A 16,796-nucleotide genomic window follows, 5' to 3' on the forward strand; every position below is an offset into this window, starting at 1 on the left:
ACAAAATTCAGAAGGTAAAATAAATTTAAAAGTGAAAACTTTAGTAGAACAGATAAGTTAGTTTTGAATTCCATTATAAAATTGAAGTAATTTTATAGAATAGAGTTTTGAAAATGTTAAACAAAAAATTTATAAAAAAATATATATATATATATATTTTGGAGAAAAAAAATATTTCAGTTTTCAAAATATAGAGGAGGAAAATTTAAAAGAGAATTTTAGAGAGGGAAAAATATTTGAGAAAACAATACAGATAACTAAAGATTTAAAAAAAAAAAAACCAAAAAGACTAGAAAAATATAGAAAACCACATAAAAGTAAGAGAGATAATTAAAAAATAAATAAATAAAAGGTTAGTATTGATCTATACTACTTGTTGGTCTCTTTAGCTTAAAAGGAATAACTGCACCTTCAAGAGCTCAACAAACATCAACATTCAAAAATATGGGAAAATTTCTGAAGTCTTGTTGGTCTTTGGTCACACCAATCAAAACTTTTTACAAATTACATCTCCTATACTATAGCTCTAAATTTTGGTGCTTTCATGTAAAAGAGAAATTTTGGAGGTAATTTGGAAGAAAAGATATGAGAAAGAGGATACTCGTGTTATTTAGCACTTTTCATTCTTTCTAGCTTGATACAAATACCTAAGACACACCTCCTATTTATACTAATTAATACTCTTAAATATGTGGCTAGGATTTTGTCAACACATTTGTGATCTAATGGTTATAAATGTTTCTCTAGAATATTCTCTATAATTACACTTTTTTTTCACTTTTTTTAGATAAGTCTTCAATCTACTCTAAGCATCTCCTACAAGTAATATCTCTAGAATGTCTAATACTTGATATTTATGGAAATTATACTTTTATTTGGATCGGGCCCAAATACTTCAACCCAAAATCAAATTTATATTTCAACAATATATTCGGCCTCTTTTAGAGCATCTAATACATCTACTATTTTGCTTTATTGATAGGCTTTCCACTAGTCTCACCTTTATTTGTATTTGCTTTGACTTTGAGCTCTTATTTAACTCTCCTTGTAATTATTCTTTTGTGGTAATGCTTTTGCTTTGGGTTTAGGATATGATAAGGGTGTAATGGATGTATCAACCTAATTGAGATATTCGTGTGAGTGCATCTACTAATCTCTTTATCCTTTAATATCTGATTAAAAAAATATAGAACCATCAAATTATGGTTCTAAAAGTTATTTAGCCTTGGTCCTCTTATATATAAACTATTTCCAACTTTAAAAAAAATGAACTATTCAAGTAGCTACCACCCACCACCAATGTCATAAATCTTCTACCACATATCTTGATCAACACATAGTAATAATAAGTTATTATCTTGTTTTTTAATCTTTCAAATGAAAAGAAAAAAGGAAGAGTATGAACATTGAGGTAATGCAAAGGTTGAAGAGTACTAGATTAGTTCATTACCTTATTACATTGAGATAAGAAAGGAAGGTTGATACTCCCAAAAAAAAAAAAAAAAAAAGAAAAATTCTGAAATCAATTGAAATCAAGGGTTGATATAACCACCCTCCCAAGGGGAATCAGAAAAAAATGGTCTCTTTGGTTGTGCTACCACCACATCCTTCCCAACATTTTTGTACACCACAGCCATCTTCCCTGAAATTCAATACCAAAAATCAAAACTAAAACCACCCATTATTTTTAATAAATTGCCAAATTAACTTGGTTGACATATTCTTTTAATTTGAAGAGAAAATTAGTGATTCATGTTGTAATTTGTATAAATTCTATCTTGATTTCATGAACATTTTTATTTGTTTTTATTCATGTATAGCTAGGTTTCTTATTTTAAGAAATTGCTACATATAACAAACTATGAATTTATTTCAATTCAAGTTTATATAAGACTCAAACTTCCAGAACACATGAACAAAAAGAGTTATAATCAGCAAGCATGAGACAATAAAGAGAATGACAACTTACGAATACGAGGAGCATTGTTAGTGGTAGAAATGAGAGAGGTAATGAGAAGCAAGGCAAAGAAAATTAAGAACTTAAATACAAGGGACATCTTGAGAGGTACCATTATTTTAAAGCACAAAACGAAGAACTAACTAAATGCCGAAAGCTTAAACTCGTAGATATAAATAAAGATGATCCATGCATTCATGGTTAAAAGTCATTTTAAATTAATTAAAATTACTCGTCATGTTTAATTTGAGACATATTTTTAAATCATTCTAAATTAATTTTAAGAGTCAAACTAGTGTTGGCAAATTTCATTTTAGAGTACTTGCAATCAATGGCATGGCCCTATTGGTCTTTGATATTTTGAGACATGAAAGTCAAAATAATAAATGCTTTTCAGTAAGGTTTCATTTTCCACATATTTTCTAATGTATGTTTTAACCACTTCCTCAGCCTCAGTCCCTCTCATGTGCAGTGTAAAGATTAATTATAATTTTCAATACGTGAAGTGGAAGTTTAAACCTCAAAAAGAAAAGGACAAAAAGAATCGCCAAAGTTACTCTAATACACAAAATCAATTAATTAGCTCTGTTGTCATTTTCTCTAAAAACTTTACCAGTCTCATATTGTATATTTTATAATTCATTAAATGCATTCAAGAAAAGCAAGTTAAAATGGTTAACACTTTAAAGTTTTTTTATTAAAATTACAATACTTAAATTGATAAATTTAGAGTCAAAATTGATTTTTTTTTTTTTCCCCTCTAAATAAAGCCAATGATTAGTTACACCTAATATCATGTATGGTAGGAAAAAAATATTAAAATTCAATTATTGTAAACAAAAATTATCATATGACAAATGTTGTGATTTAAGTTTTGTCAAAGCTATACTAGTTGCACCCAAATTTTTTTCTCTAAATAATAATAATGTCATATCACCAAAGGATAAGACCCCAAAATAAATGGTTCAATTGTAATAAATTTTACATATGAATGATAGAGGTAGCGAAAGAGAGATGAAAAATGCTTTATTCAAATTCAAAGTTGCTCAATTTTTGCAATTGACACTCAAGATTCATTCAAGGATGTAAATTTCTCTTGCTGTCTAAAAAATGATAGGACTGGATTGAGAGTTCCCAGTGAAGACGGCTCGAGAAAGAACCAAACTGAACCAGCCACCCCTCTCACCGTCTCCCATCGTTGAAAGAGGGAACCGCCAATTGGCCTCCCGCAAAGGCCATCCCACGTGAGAGTCCAATTCCAATCCAACCACTTTAAAGCCCCACTTGGGTTTTCAAGCCCAAGCTCGATGATGGTCTGCCCGGGCTTTGTTACATCAATCACATATGGTTACATTTTCCTGCATGTTAACCTAGGACAAATTCAGTCAATACCAGAGCCAATATTGTACTAGAAATTTTGATGTTACGCTTGAATTACAAGGTTTTGTACACATGAGGACACAAAAGTAACTGGATATAGCATAACGATTAACATATACAATACACATCGACATCCGTAATCACATTCACTGGCTGGATTTGCACACAAAAACTTTGAGCAAATAGCTTTATACTTCCATCTGAACAAACAGAAGCAAATTGGCAGAAACTTGTGTTAGTTCAATGTTTGAGAGAGTGATGGTTTATGTAGCAATCTTACAATAAATAACATTTAGGAAGCTTCATGTCTCATTTAAATGACTCCTGAAGGTGTAAAGTTGAAGTTTATTGATTCTACTAATCTCCTCCACCTTATAAAAAACAGACCTTTATTTTGATAATCATGATATCGACTCCACACACGACTTCAACAACCTTATCTAGAGTGATTATGATCTAACCGACTACGTTGATGGATAGCTAAAACAGCATTACTTTTGGTCGAAAGCATGGTTATGAAAAGAAAAATAAGAAAAATGATGGTTTGTGAAAATGAAAGTATACTGCAAACTTAGAGCGACCAAAAACACAAAACTAGATACTGCAACGTTTAGAATTTTTAGTGGCATGTAAGATCTTTTGATGAAATTAAAGACAAGAATGATGACACGAGAAAACCAAGATAACCATAAGATAATTGCTTCCACAGAAATAAGAAATAAAAGGACTACGACCTTGTACAGCTACGAGGATCACTTGTTTTGCTTAGCGGTAACTGTTCTCTGAACAGTGGAAACACCATCTACAAATTTGGTCCGAAAAAGTACATTGGCATTGTTAAACATGCCTTCTTTGAGTGAAACCACGATAAACTGTAAGATAAATGAAATGAAAAAGGATAAGTTACCATAATATTGTCTGCTTGGATATAAATAAGCAGATAGTTCACATATTTACTAATATGAATCATTTTGTTTCAATAATACTTCATGCTGGTAGAAGTCATCCCATCTTAAATCTCACAACTTGATAGTTTTATGGCTAATAAACCTCAAGCTTTCATTCTGATATCCAACTGTAATGTAAACATATTTCAAGAAAACTAAAAAATGAGATTAGTATCAAGTAAATGAAAGAAACCTGGGAATGTGGGAAGTGAGCCTTGATCATCCTCCCAATGTTTTGTGTATGGCTTAGATCAAGAGCTGCATCAACCTAAAAATCAACAAGCACGATATGATGGTTGCTCATCAATTTGATAAGGACTAGATGTCCTCCTATATAGGGACAGTAGTGAGTATAACAAACTATACTAAAAGAGATGCAATGAATAAAATTTCTTGTATGAAAATATTAATACAGGACAACTAGACATTTTAGCACAAAATAGGAAATGAATTTTTCAACATACCCATCGGCACAAGTTAATAAGGTCATTGAAGGTAGCCATTCCCTTCACCTCTATAACAACCACTAGATTTATGGGGGATGAGATTTTAACGTATCAAGATAGTCTAATGAGAAATATAATGAAAGCCAAGAACTAAAAGAATGAATATTTTCAACAAGTTCAGTGATGAAAGTGCACTCGTTGGTCCCCTCTCAAATGGAAAGTATATTTGGTTTAACTTTCACAAAGTGCAAGCTATGTCTCTCATTAATCGGTTTCTTATTTCTGGTTCATGCATAGACAAATCCAACAGAGACATTGTTAAACGTCTGTCACGGCCCACGTCCAATCAATACCCGATTCATCTCTCCATCGGTTTCCATAAATGGGGTCCAGGTTACTTTAAATTTGAAAATATGTCGATGGAACATCATTCATTTGAACGACTTCTTACAAACGGGTGGAATTGCAATCAGTTAACTGGATGGGTTGTGCATGGTTTTATCCATAAACTGAAAAACCTCAAGCTGACCTTAAAGGCGGGGAAAAAATACTTCTTTGGCTAAATATTGGTTAAAAATACAGATCTCTTAATTGAAATTAACCGCATTGGCGACCTTCAGGAAGAGCATGGATACGATCTGGGGGGAAACCAGAGGAGGAAGACCATTAAAGCTTAAATCTTGGACCTTGCCTTCAAGGAAGACAAGGAAGAGATTAGAAGGAGGCAAAAATGTAAGAAATAGACTATGGAAGTGACTAAAACGGTAGTTACTTCCATAAATACATGTCCTATCACAAGAGAGAACACTTCGGCGGAAATTCTCTCTAGGGATGGCACCAATATGATCACTGACTACATTGATCCAAGCCACTCTCAACAACCTCCCCACATATTACGTCTCACTATTTAAACTTTCTTCCAAGGCTACAACTCACTTAGAAAAACTCTACAAAAACTCCTTTAGGAATGGTATAACAAGGATAAAAAAGGCATTCAATCAATCAATTGGAAAAAAGTAAAGCTTTCAATACGAGAAGGGGGTCTCAGGTTAACTGATCTTAAGATCAAAAACCACGATTTACTTGCAAAATGGATTTGGAGATTTCGAAGGGAAAGAAAGAAGGCTCTATGGAGGTGCCTCATTGCTGCTAAATATGGTCCTTCCAGATTGAAGCATTCTAAAGTAATTCTAAAGCCCATGAAAACAAAATGTGCAACAGTTGGATTTCATCCTTGATATTGTATTCAACATCATTCACAAATGGAGAATCGACATCATTTGGAAGGATAGTTGGGTTGGTAATTCTTCTCTAAAAGAGGCCTTCCCAAGACTTAATGCTCTTTGTAAGCATAAGGAAGCATATATTGTCATTTGTTGGAACAGAGAAAATGCCTCTTAGAACCTTGGTTTGAGACGTCGCCATAATGAAGTCGAGATCTTTGACTGGTTTATTTTTTCTAGCTTAATGCAGCCCCCATCTAGACCCTTGCTGGAAGATACATGAAAATGGAACCTTGACAAATCGGGTACCTACATAGAAAAATCTCTATAACAGCATTTAACCTCTAAAGGCCAGTTTACACAATGCAGACTTATACAGGAACATTTGGAAGGGCTCCATTCCTAAAAAGATCATATTCTATAGTAGGGAAGTTAGCCCCGGAAGCCTAAATGCAGCTAGCATTTAGCTCAAAAAAAAAACTCCATGGATTGTGTCTGCCCGTAGCTAGCGTGCCTTATGCCATAAGAGATGTGAATCCCTCATACACATTTTGATCGCATGAGATTATGCATCTTGTTGGACAAGGATCTTGACAACTTTCGATTATCACATGGTCTTCCCAAATGATCCTCTCATCCTTCTCTAGATGTTGCTCAGAAGGAAAATAAAATTTTGTGGACTTTCATCATCAAAGCCTACTTTTGACTAATTTAGATTGAACGCAACCACCGCATCTTCGAAGAAAAAGATTCGGATTTCCCATCTTTTTTTTTAACACGTGTTATATAATTCTCAATCCTGGTTCCCTCATTTCACAATGATGTGATTACAATCTTGCTTCCCTCATTTCACAATGAAATCGCAATTTTTTATCTCTCACGGCTATATCAGCCTTTTTGTAATTTTATACTATCAGTAAAATTCTTATTGATAGCTTCACCAAAAGAGAGAGAGAGAGAGAGAAAGAAAGAAAGAAAGTCTCATCACAAAATACGAAAATTTATCAATCAAGGAAGACCAAGCCTTAGTCAAACAGCGACACAAGCTCATACAAAGTCCATAAATCTTCAAGATGAATTCATCATAATGATTAATTTAGAAGACCTTTAAATGGAAAGTTCCACAACATGAGACAACCCGTAGAACATAAAAAGAAAGTAGTAGACACTTTCCACGGAATGTGGATATCCATGCATGTCTTTACCAGCAGAGAAAGCAAATGACAGGTAAACAGTCTATTATGGCTACTTTTTTAAACATAAACATGTGGATACTATCACTGAAGAAACATCAAGAGCAATATTCTCAGCTTCCGATTAGTCCATTGATTCAATCAAAAATCATCGAACAATATATCATGACACTTTCCAGCTGTGCTACTAAATAAATAAATAAATAAAACATTGGTATTATCAAATTAATTGCACGTCTTCAAATTTGTACATGGAGTACTTCCCTTCGATAATCTCTTTCCTTTTTTTCTTAACCTTTAGAGACTTAAGAAGTGCAGCAGAGTGAGATATTTAACATATGAGCACCCATTCCCAAACCCCAAGAAAAAAGAGGGGATAAAAGTGAGAGCAGCTAAAGAAGGAGAGAAAAAGACACAGGACTCAAAGTAAAATCCTAATTATCTCAAAAAAAAAAAAAGATCAAGGAAAGGTGCTAAATAGAAGGCATAAACATCCAGTACGTAACCTGGATGATCTATTCTCCCATCAAATTTCCAAACCAAGATCTCAAATAAGACATAATATCTTGATTAAATTTTAAAGTGTGTTTTACCGAGTATAGTCAAGAAAATCGAACAAACCTCATCCAATATATAAAGTGGAGCTGGTTTGAAGAGAAGCAATGCTAAAATTAGAGAAAGTGCCAACAAAGATCGTTGACCTCCACTTAATTCTGATAATGACTGCTTCCAAACACCACCAAATGCCACTCGTACTTCAAGGCCATCTAAAAAGCTGCAACCTTCAGGAGGCTCTAATTTAGCTGTGGTCCCAGGTAGTAATGTAGAAAAGATGGAACCAAAGTCACTGCATGAAGATCAAATAGGATGCTCAATTCACTCATTTGAGTCGGGAGAAAATGGACATGAATGTACCAAAATAAGATGGCAAACGATTTACACAAAATTACCTGTTAACTTTTACCCAAGTAACTTTCAGGGTTTCCTTTTTTTTCTCATCAAGTTCTTCGATCACCTTCTTTATTTTAGACTTATCTTTCTAAAAAATAGAGTTAAGTTAGCAAAATGAAGACAAGGAAATGTATGCATAATTGAGGAAACTAACCTCGATGATGTTTTTCTTTGACATCAAATCATTATACTCATCCTCTGCTTTCTCAAACATTGCCATTACTTTCTTGTTCACCCTTTTCTCAAGGCTTCATATATAAAGAGAAGAGTTGAAAATGGTGAGGGTAGGGTGGTAATGCTTTTAGCATAATCTTCCAAAGTATAGAACAATCAGTTAAGCATCTATTAAGAGGGGTATTGCATAATTACAAAATCATTCCCAATATGCCCAAAAAAAAAATTAGAATAGCCATTTGAAATAATTTCATATTTGAAACTTGAATTCTAAGCCATAGACACTCACCTAGATTGTTGAGCCTCCAGTATTCCAAGTTCCTCCGTAGCTTTAAGAGGATCACGTGATTCAAAATCATAATCAGTTCCACTTTTCCCAAATAACTGTTTCTCAGATGCAATCCACGCATGTTTTTCAACCAATTTGTCTACCCGAACAGAACAATCTTTCTTTTCCATCTCTAGTCGTTTTACCTCATTTTCCATTCTCTTCCTCTCAATACTCATTTCACTGAGTTTATGTTGAAGTTCTTGTTGCTCTCTAACAATGCAACCGATTTGGGAATCACATTCCTTCATCTTCAAACGAATCTTGTTGAGCTCAGACTGAGCATGCTCATTATTACTTTTTATAGAAAATACCTGTAATTGTGAAAATCAAGTAACAATAATTACTCTACAACTTGAATGAGCTAAAGGTTTTTCTTTTACCTTGGCCCTCTGTTCTTCTATTTCCAAGCTTAGATTGTTAATTTGTGTTTTCAAAGCAACTAATTCAGCCTCTAATGATGCCTTCTCTTGTACAACAGCTTCCATTTTCATGACTAGCTTCTCCCTTTCATTTTCATGCCCCTACAAGCAAGTAAAAACATTTGTTAAAAAGGATTGCAGGTTAGACACCATGTTGACAAATCAATGGCATAATTGATAATAACTTATTAGATTATGCGTTAACAATCAGTTATCACAGAGTCGCCAGAAGAATAGAATTACAAGGTGGGTGGCTTCGCTCATAACAATTCCATGTTACATAAGCCTCAACTCTTGCAATGAGCATATGAAGGTATGAGGATGAAGTACTTATTTCCCTATGAATATTTGTGCCTTTTAAATGTTTATTCAGTGTTTATAATTTGTCTTGTCACTTGTGAAATTTTGAAAAATGGGACTTAACCAAGTGAACACGAAATTTTTAATACCATCATGATTAAAAGAAATACGTACAAGAGGCATGTATTCCACAGGATATTTTTCTTAAATATCAACTTCCAATGAGAAGGTAGGGAATAGTCATTTCTACTGAATCTGTGTACCTTTAAATCCTTTAAACATGACTGCAGTTTAGATTTTGTTGCCTTAATCTTTTGCTCGAGTTTTTTTAGCCTTCCATGCCGATTATTGTCATGTTCTTTGATTGATTTTTCAAGCAATGAAACAGCATTCACACGATCTTTATACTCAAGTTCCTTTCCTTTAGCAGCAGCTTTTGATTCTTCAAGCTCCTGCTCAATCCTCTTCACCGATTCACCAAGCTTAAAAGACAACAAGAGAACATAATGAAAAGACGAAATAAATTGAGTTCAATAAGGAGACTCGAGCATCAAATTACAATCTAAACATAAGTCCTAACATCAAACTTATCTAAAGAGTTTACAAGTGATAAAACCTTATGATGCACATTTTCCTCTGCTCTTTTCTGAAATAACGAAAGATCATACGTTTTGAGCTCTAATTTTGCCTTTAAGTCCGCAAATTTTTTTTGCAGTGGAAGGATATCTGAAATCTGAAATATGAAACAAATAAAAATAAGAATTTTGAAATGGGTAGTTGACCATAACACTCTTCAACTTTCTAAAGGCATTCAGCTACAAAAAAAAAAAAAAATACTAAAATAGTTTTAAATATCCACGAGTATTCATGAAAATTCAGCAGCCTTTAACAAGAAATAGATAGATAACTTGACAATACAAAAATAAACTTGAACGTTGAGTTATTTCCCCCTGTGCATGAAGACCAAATTTGAAAGAAAAAATATTAAGACAAACATTACATGATAAAGGAAGACAGATATTGGTTATATCAACATAAGGTGAATAAGTTCAAGGTTACCTGTTATAGCATTTTAGAAGTTTGCAGATGGAAGTTTCCACTGTTTTGCAGAATAATTTCTCTATATCTTATTTGTTAATAATATGTAGATTTGGGTATGGTATAGCATTTGGATGAAAATATTAGTCATTTATCTTTTAATTTTTTTTAAGATGTCCTTTCCTTTTATATTTAGTTTCCTTAGTATTTTTTTAATATTATATTTACCCATTATTGGGTCTTTTTCAAAAGTTAGAGAAAAATATTGTTTCTCCAAAAAATAACATGATACAAAATTACCAATATTATAATACTTCAACATATCAAAATTTCTATTATTTGAAGCTTGCCAAAACTCAATCTAGAACTTGTATGACTCCTTAGAACATGACTTCTGAACATGTTTGCCAAACCTTTCCACCTTGCCTCCAAATTCAAATAGCATCATCAACAGACATCAATTTATCTTGACACTATATGTCATGTCATGCACAATGTATATATATAGAGAGAGCTTGAGAGAGAAGAAAAGGAAAGATAAAGAGAAATCAAGCATTCTATATTTGAAATAGGTGGAAGCTAACTTGAGGAAAGCCAACAATCGAGGCAAATTTAGCTCTCAGATGAGCTAGGATACGAGTAGAGGCTACCAATGGCATACCTAGTTAATGCGTCTATTTGTTTGTTTGCATTAAGAAATTCCTCATTCTGTGTATCATGTAATAAAGCCATGCATAAACTATTGACATTATTGTTCTTAAAACCAAGAAATGGTAAAAACTACAATCAATGAACTTCAGAAAGATATTGCAGAAATCTCCTACTAATTGGCATGCTTACATTTCTCACTTTTCATAAGAGTCGAGAGAAACTGCAGAGCCTACCAATACACTTCAGAAAGATATTGCAGATTGAGAGAAGAAAAGGGAAAGATAGAGAGAAATTAAGCATCCTGTATTTGTTTGTTTACATCAAGAAATTCCTCATTCTGTGTATCATGTAATAAAGCCGTGTATAACCTATTGACATTATTGTTTTTAAAACCAAGAAATAGTTATACTACAACCAATGACCTTCAGAATGATATTGCAGAAAATCTCCTACTAATTGGTGTGCTTATATTTCTTGCTTTTCATAAGTGTGGAGAGAAACTGTAAAGCCTACCTTTGCTTCAATGTCAGATAATTTTTTCTGATGTGTGGAAAGTTCAGCTTCCATCCTAGCCAAATCATGAAGCTGCCTCAACAATTGACCACCACCCCTGTTAAGAGAGATCATTGCTTTATATCTAACAAGCTGAGTTCAGATTTTGAAAGCATCTTAGCAATGAAAGCTTGAAGGCAAATATGCTATTATCACTCAACATATACCAATGTCAAGGAATAAGGTGAGCTCGAACCTAATCAAGAGATTTTAAGTATGAAAGAAACACATGTTTGTTTTGCATATCCATAATCCTTAACGTGCATACTAAATCTAGAAAAATAAACAAGAGTTTAGAGGTATACTTGCGACTTCCTCCAGTCAATAGACCACTCGGCTGAAAAATGTCACCTTCAAGTGTAACACTAGGGGTGTGAATTTCTCTATTAAAAGCAACCTGTAGATTAATAAATAACAAAAAGGTTACAATAAGAAAACTTATTATTAACTCTAAGAACACATTATTTCTCTCAACATGGACACTAAATTAGCATACCTCTTTTGCAGCATCAGTATTTTTGCAAACAAAGGTTGAACCGAATACATAATCCATTGCACTCTACAATGTCCAGCAATTTGCAGAAACATGTTATTTGCATTGAAGAAACAAAAGTTCCCTAGCCAGCCAACCCAAAAACAAAAAAACAAAAAGAAGAAGAAGCTTGCAAGCAGTCCATTCATGCTTGTCTTGCTAAAAAAATAACACATGTCTAATACAAACTTGAAATGGCAATCACTATTGCATACAACCACAACCAGGTTGCTAAATCAAACTTCAACTGCATAAATTAAAATCTCACAAGCAAAGAAACGCCGACATATGTCTAACAATTTAAGCCTATAACCACGGAGAGCACAATGAAGTCACATCCAATAAAAAGGTAAACTACAAGCATACCTTCACTTCTTTGTCATACCCAACTAAAGAAAGTGCAAGTTCGGCATTCTCCTTCCCAACCTAAAAAGGTAATGATAGGAAAAAAAAATTATCTGGGTAAACGAATTTACAATGACAACAAACTGTGAAGAGAACATAGTTAAGTAACAAACCAATTTGGCTGCAGCATGTTGAATTCTTGGGGGAATGGGATTGGATTGTATCTTGTTCAATGGTATAATTGTTACTCTCCTCTGAAGATCACCATTCTGAAGTAACTGCTTTCCAGTATTTTCATCATCTACAACTATATTAAACATTTTTCCACCGGCAGTGACCTACATATTCACTTAGTTTGAGAGCACATATTCTAGTAGATATATGTCAATTGCAACATTCATAACAAGCTACCTCTAAGGCAGTCATTGCAGAACTATCCTTTACTTTGATAAGTTTTGCAACTACTCCTTTGACCTTCGACCTATTAAAATTTCGCACAGGGTCACGGTATTTAAATTCAACGCAAGCTAATTGTGCTGAAAGGTTGCGTATCTCATCTTTCAACTTCTGTACTCTCTCCAGTTCAAATGCACGTTCCTGCATAAAGATATAGGTTAACAAGATGATCAATCAAATCAATATTGAAGCTTTAATTAGTTAGTAAGGAGAATCAAATAAATAGCACTGACCTTTTGTAAAGCTTCTAATTGACCCTCTTTGTATGGGAGAGACTCCAACGCAAGCTTGACATTTTCTACATCTTCTCTTTTAGCACTTAACTCATTCTCCACAACAATAGCTTCTTCACGCTTCGACAATAATTGCTTAGTTTTCTCCTCAAGTTCCTTTTCCCAATGGCTTATCTTTGTTTTCAATTGTTTTAGTTCTGTTTCAGCGCTCCCAGCAGCTACCTTAGCATCGCCTAGTTGATCTTCAAGACATTTCTCCTCATCTCCACTTCCCTTGCCAGCTAACACTCCCTGTACAAGTTTGTTAAGAAGAAAAGAAAAAGGAACAAAAAAATGATACTCATATGTCAAATGCAGTATGTGATTGAGATATGTTGCAAGAAATGAAGTGTCAATAGTGCAATCGACACATGAACCCATCAATTACCTGATATTCTTTCTCATAATCTTCCACGTCCTTAGACAGCTTTTCAACCGATTTTCTTAGATCAGATGCTCCTTCTTCAGCCTTTCTGACAGCAGAGGCTCTCTCTTCCACAGAGTTCCTTAAATCTTCTATATCATTAACCACCTATCAAAGCCAACATTTAGAAATTAGAATAAGTTTATCTAAATAACGAGCCGGAGATGTGAATTTCTATATGAACTAAAGATAACTATAAAAGAATTTCAATCAAGTTCATGAAGTTTGATCAGGCATATAAAGTTATGTTTGAGATTGTAAGCCAGAAACCTTTTCAGCATTTTTCTTTTCACCCTTGAAAGTGTCTTCTTTATTCTCCAATATAGTCGTTTCCCGAATCAAATCTTCGGATAGCATATCTACTTTCTCTGTCAAAGCTTTTACTTCATCACCCATACTAGCTTCCTTTTCTGCAGTCAAAGCTGTGATTTTTGTCTCCAAATCTTTGATTTCCGACTGCATCCTTATTGTGCAATCATCAATCTCAGAAATATTTGCCTTCACTTGTTCTACCTGACTGACTGCATTATCCCTTACATTCTTAGCTTGTACGTATTCATAAGCTATGCAAAACCTCTTAAGCCTATCTAAGTCAGCATTGCCATTAGACCATTGCATATACTGCATTCGTTCTTTCCTCAACTTCTCTAGAGCAGGCAGTATCTCTTGGTCAAGAAGATTATTTATCTCATCTACCTTATTTTGCTTCTTATCAAGTGTTTTCAAAGCAGCCTCTTTCTTTGTCTCGTACATTCTTGTCCCAGCAGCTTCTTCAAGCATAGATAAAATTTCTGGTGGTTTCATATTTAAAACTTTGGTGATGCGGCCTTGCATAATCAAAAAGTGTGGATTATTAACATTAAGCTGCACTGAGTGGAAAAGATTTTGAACTTGACTAGGCTGCGCCAGCTTCCCATTGATCAAATACTTGTTCCTCCCTCCAACGACAATCTGCACAATGTGCTAAATTAGCTTCAAACATCAAATTTGCTAATTTGACAAAAGAAGAGCCATTGAATGAGGGAAGAATCACGTTTTTCTCCTTACTTTCTAGATACACATGAAACTAAAATTGTATGGTATGGTGCTTGCTATCCTCTAATCCAAACGTTAAAATGTTACCCCACCTAACACACAATTGTCAAAAAAAGAACTTCCGCTGCCCTCAAATAATATGGCATGAAATAGAGTTCAATGTAAACTTTCGAGATTCTGATTTTTAAGTCTAATGCTTCTTAGGATTTTGAATTGTTAAAGCATTGAAATGTGCCTTCAAATTGAAATGCAAATGGAAAACACAAAAAGAAAATCTAAAACTTGGAAGAGTCTTAGATATAGAATGTGAAGCAAATCCACGTAATATGAAAATGAGATAGCAGCAGCATCAACAAACTAACCTAAAAGAACATAAAATAAATGAAATAAAATAAAACAAAAGAGAGACACGACTATCAACTGGTATAAGACCACGTCTTGAGAGTTCAGTTCAAGTTATATTTTAGATTTGACCAGGAATGTTCATAAATTTCTATGAATTTTATACAAATTACTTTTTCTTTTCTTTTTCAGTTCAGCAATGGTAGGAGGGGACAAATCATCAACCTTTAGAATAGTAATTGGTGTCTTATCCACTTAATTAGCAAGTTTTGTACAAGTTCCTAATATCTATAATTTTCCGCATGGCTAAGGTAGTTAGTGAAATTCTAATGGAAAAATATGAACCGCAGCACCTGTGCAGCAAATAATCAAGACGTTGCAGACACTGATCGATAGTTTGTTTAAGATCAACTAATTGTAACTAAAATAATAAAATTGCATCTAATTGTAACAAAAAAAGAAAAAAGAAAAATATGACAAATCTATCAAGGGTTGACGAAAATCAACACAGCATAAAGGGCAGCTACAAAGTTACAACACCTGTCTCGTGACTGTAATCTCCTGATGTTCCTCATACCCAAGTGGACTCCGATTCCTCTCAGAATTATCGAACACAATAGACACAGTTGCCTTGGTAATACCCGCTTGCCCCTGCTTGTAGACTAGCTCTTGAAGATTCGAAGCTCGAACCTGCTGCAAATTGGTAATTCCCAGAACAAAGCAAATGGAATCTAGAATATTGGACTTTCCAGAACCGTTGAGGCCAGTAATTGCATTGAAATGAGGATCGAAACCCGGAACAACGGTCCTGGTCGCGTAGGATTTGAACCCCTCCAGACAGATTTCCTTGATGTGCATGGTTCCCAACTGCTGGAAAAGCTACAAATGGAGGCGACAGAAGCTCAATACTCAAATTAAACTGAAATTCGAAGAAGACAACGAGTGATTTTGGTGTATTTTGAATAACCCCTAAGCCCTAACAGAGATTGTTAGAAGGGTTATAGTGAATTGGGTTGGGAGAACCCTAGTGGTGTGGATTTTCAGAGAGTAGTTTGTGGGAAATTTTCAAAATGAACAAAATATTTGAAGCTTTGTCTATGGAAGAGACGAGATGCAGTAGAAGAGAACTGGAAGGCGGGAAATGGCTCCCTTCTTCTTCTTTCCCATTTTTCAAATTACAAATAATTAATGATTAAAAAGAAATTTGTATTGAGGCTTTTATGAATCTGGGCTTTCAGTTGACTATGGGCCGCGGCCTGTACAATGTATAAATTATGGCCCTACACTTTCTACTCTCTCTCAAAAATACCCTATTTAACTTCCAAATGTTTCAAAAATACTCTTAAAATTTTAAAAAATAATAATAATAATATTACTTTTACTGTTAATTTTAGATAGAAAATGTTAGTATTTTTTATCAAAAATATCCATAAACTTTTAAAAAAATTCAAAATACCCTTCAACTTAAAAAATATATATACTTTTACGGTTATAAGAACAAAAACATATTGTTTACTTCTCTGTTTTCCCTCGTTTTTCTTCCCTTTCTTCTTTATTATCCTTTTACTCCCCTTCTACTGTTTGACATTTTTATCTAAAGATAATAATAAATGGAATTGCACACAGCACTTAAGGGATATGGATTATAATAAAAGAGATTTTATAACTTAAACATTTCAACAAAATTGTATATTAGTAGTTGAGTATGTGTTAATAGCCAAATACATATATTTTTTATTTAATTATTTAGCGTTTTGTATGTTTTAAGGAGAGATTTTGATTTTAAATATTTGTGAGATTTCATGGGAGTTTATGTTTTAGCTTAAAA

The 16,796-nt window shown here is 33.6% G+C and overlaps 1 protein-coding gene and 1 long non-coding RNA gene across 3 annotated transcripts; both read right to left on the minus strand.

The window, feature by feature from the left end:
- Nucleotides 1–1,412: 1,412 nt before the first annotated feature.
- LOC150038355 (uncharacterized) lies at nt 1,413–2,252 on the minus strand. The gene is made up of 2 exons (XR_016526144.1): nt 1,970–2,252; nt 1,413–1,642 (listed from the first exon to the last, which is right to left on the minus strand). It is a non-coding gene; the product is annotated as an uncharacterized LOC150038355 (long non-coding RNA).
- Nucleotides 2,253–2,956: 704 nt separating this feature from the next.
- On the minus strand, nt 2,957–16,162 carry LOC120069263 (structural maintenance of chromosomes protein 2-1-like). Of its 2 annotated transcripts, none has more exons than XM_039020987.2 (20): nt 15,509–16,162; nt 13,862–14,542; nt 13,556–13,699; nt 13,129–13,419; nt 12,851–13,036; nt 12,613–12,777; nt 12,461–12,520; nt 12,059–12,121; nt 11,868–11,959; nt 11,524–11,620; nt 9,938–10,054; nt 9,585–9,803; nt 8,983–9,123; nt 8,561–8,913; nt 8,252–8,345; nt 8,097–8,185; nt 7,768–7,993; nt 4,478–4,552; nt 4,072–4,209; nt 2,957–3,537 (listed from the first exon to the last, which is right to left on the minus strand). In XM_039020987.2, exons 1-19 carry the CDS (start codon nt 15,824–15,826, stop codon nt 4,090–4,092), a joined length of 3,531 nt encoding a protein of 1,176 aa, XP_038876915.1. In that variant the 5' UTR covers nt 15,827–16,162; the 3' UTR covers nt 2,957–3,537; nt 4,072–4,089. The 2 variants fall into 2 exon arrangements, with proteins under 2 accessions (XP_038876915.1, XP_090168967.1); XM_090312841.1 differs by having other exon boundaries at nt 3,283–3,315; nt 15,509–16,158.
- Between the last annotated feature and the right edge of the window lie 634 nt (nt 16,163–16,796).

The sequence above is a fragment of the Benincasa hispida genome, chromosome 1 (assembly GCF_027475165.1).
Source record: "Benincasa hispida cultivar pf3 chromosome 1, pf3_genome.v1.1, whole genome shotgun sequence".
NCBI lineage: Eukaryota > Viridiplantae > Streptophyta > Magnoliopsida > Cucurbitales > Cucurbitaceae > Benincasa > Benincasa hispida.

Bases quoted from the DNA above. Each gene is read 5' to 3' on its own strand.
- LOC120069263 (XM_039020987.2), bottom strand. From the start codon at position 15,826: ATGCACATCAAGGAAATCTGTCTGGAGGGGTTCAAATCCTACGCGACC. The intron at 13,700-13,861 runs GTTTCTGGCTTA...TGGCTTTGATAG, and splicing joins AAAAGAAAAATGCTGAAAAG to GTGGTTAATGATATAGAAGA. The intron at 11,960-12,058 runs GTATGCTAATTT...ATTAATCTACAG, and splicing joins ATACTGATGCTGCAAAAGAG to GTTGCTTTTAATAGAGAAAT.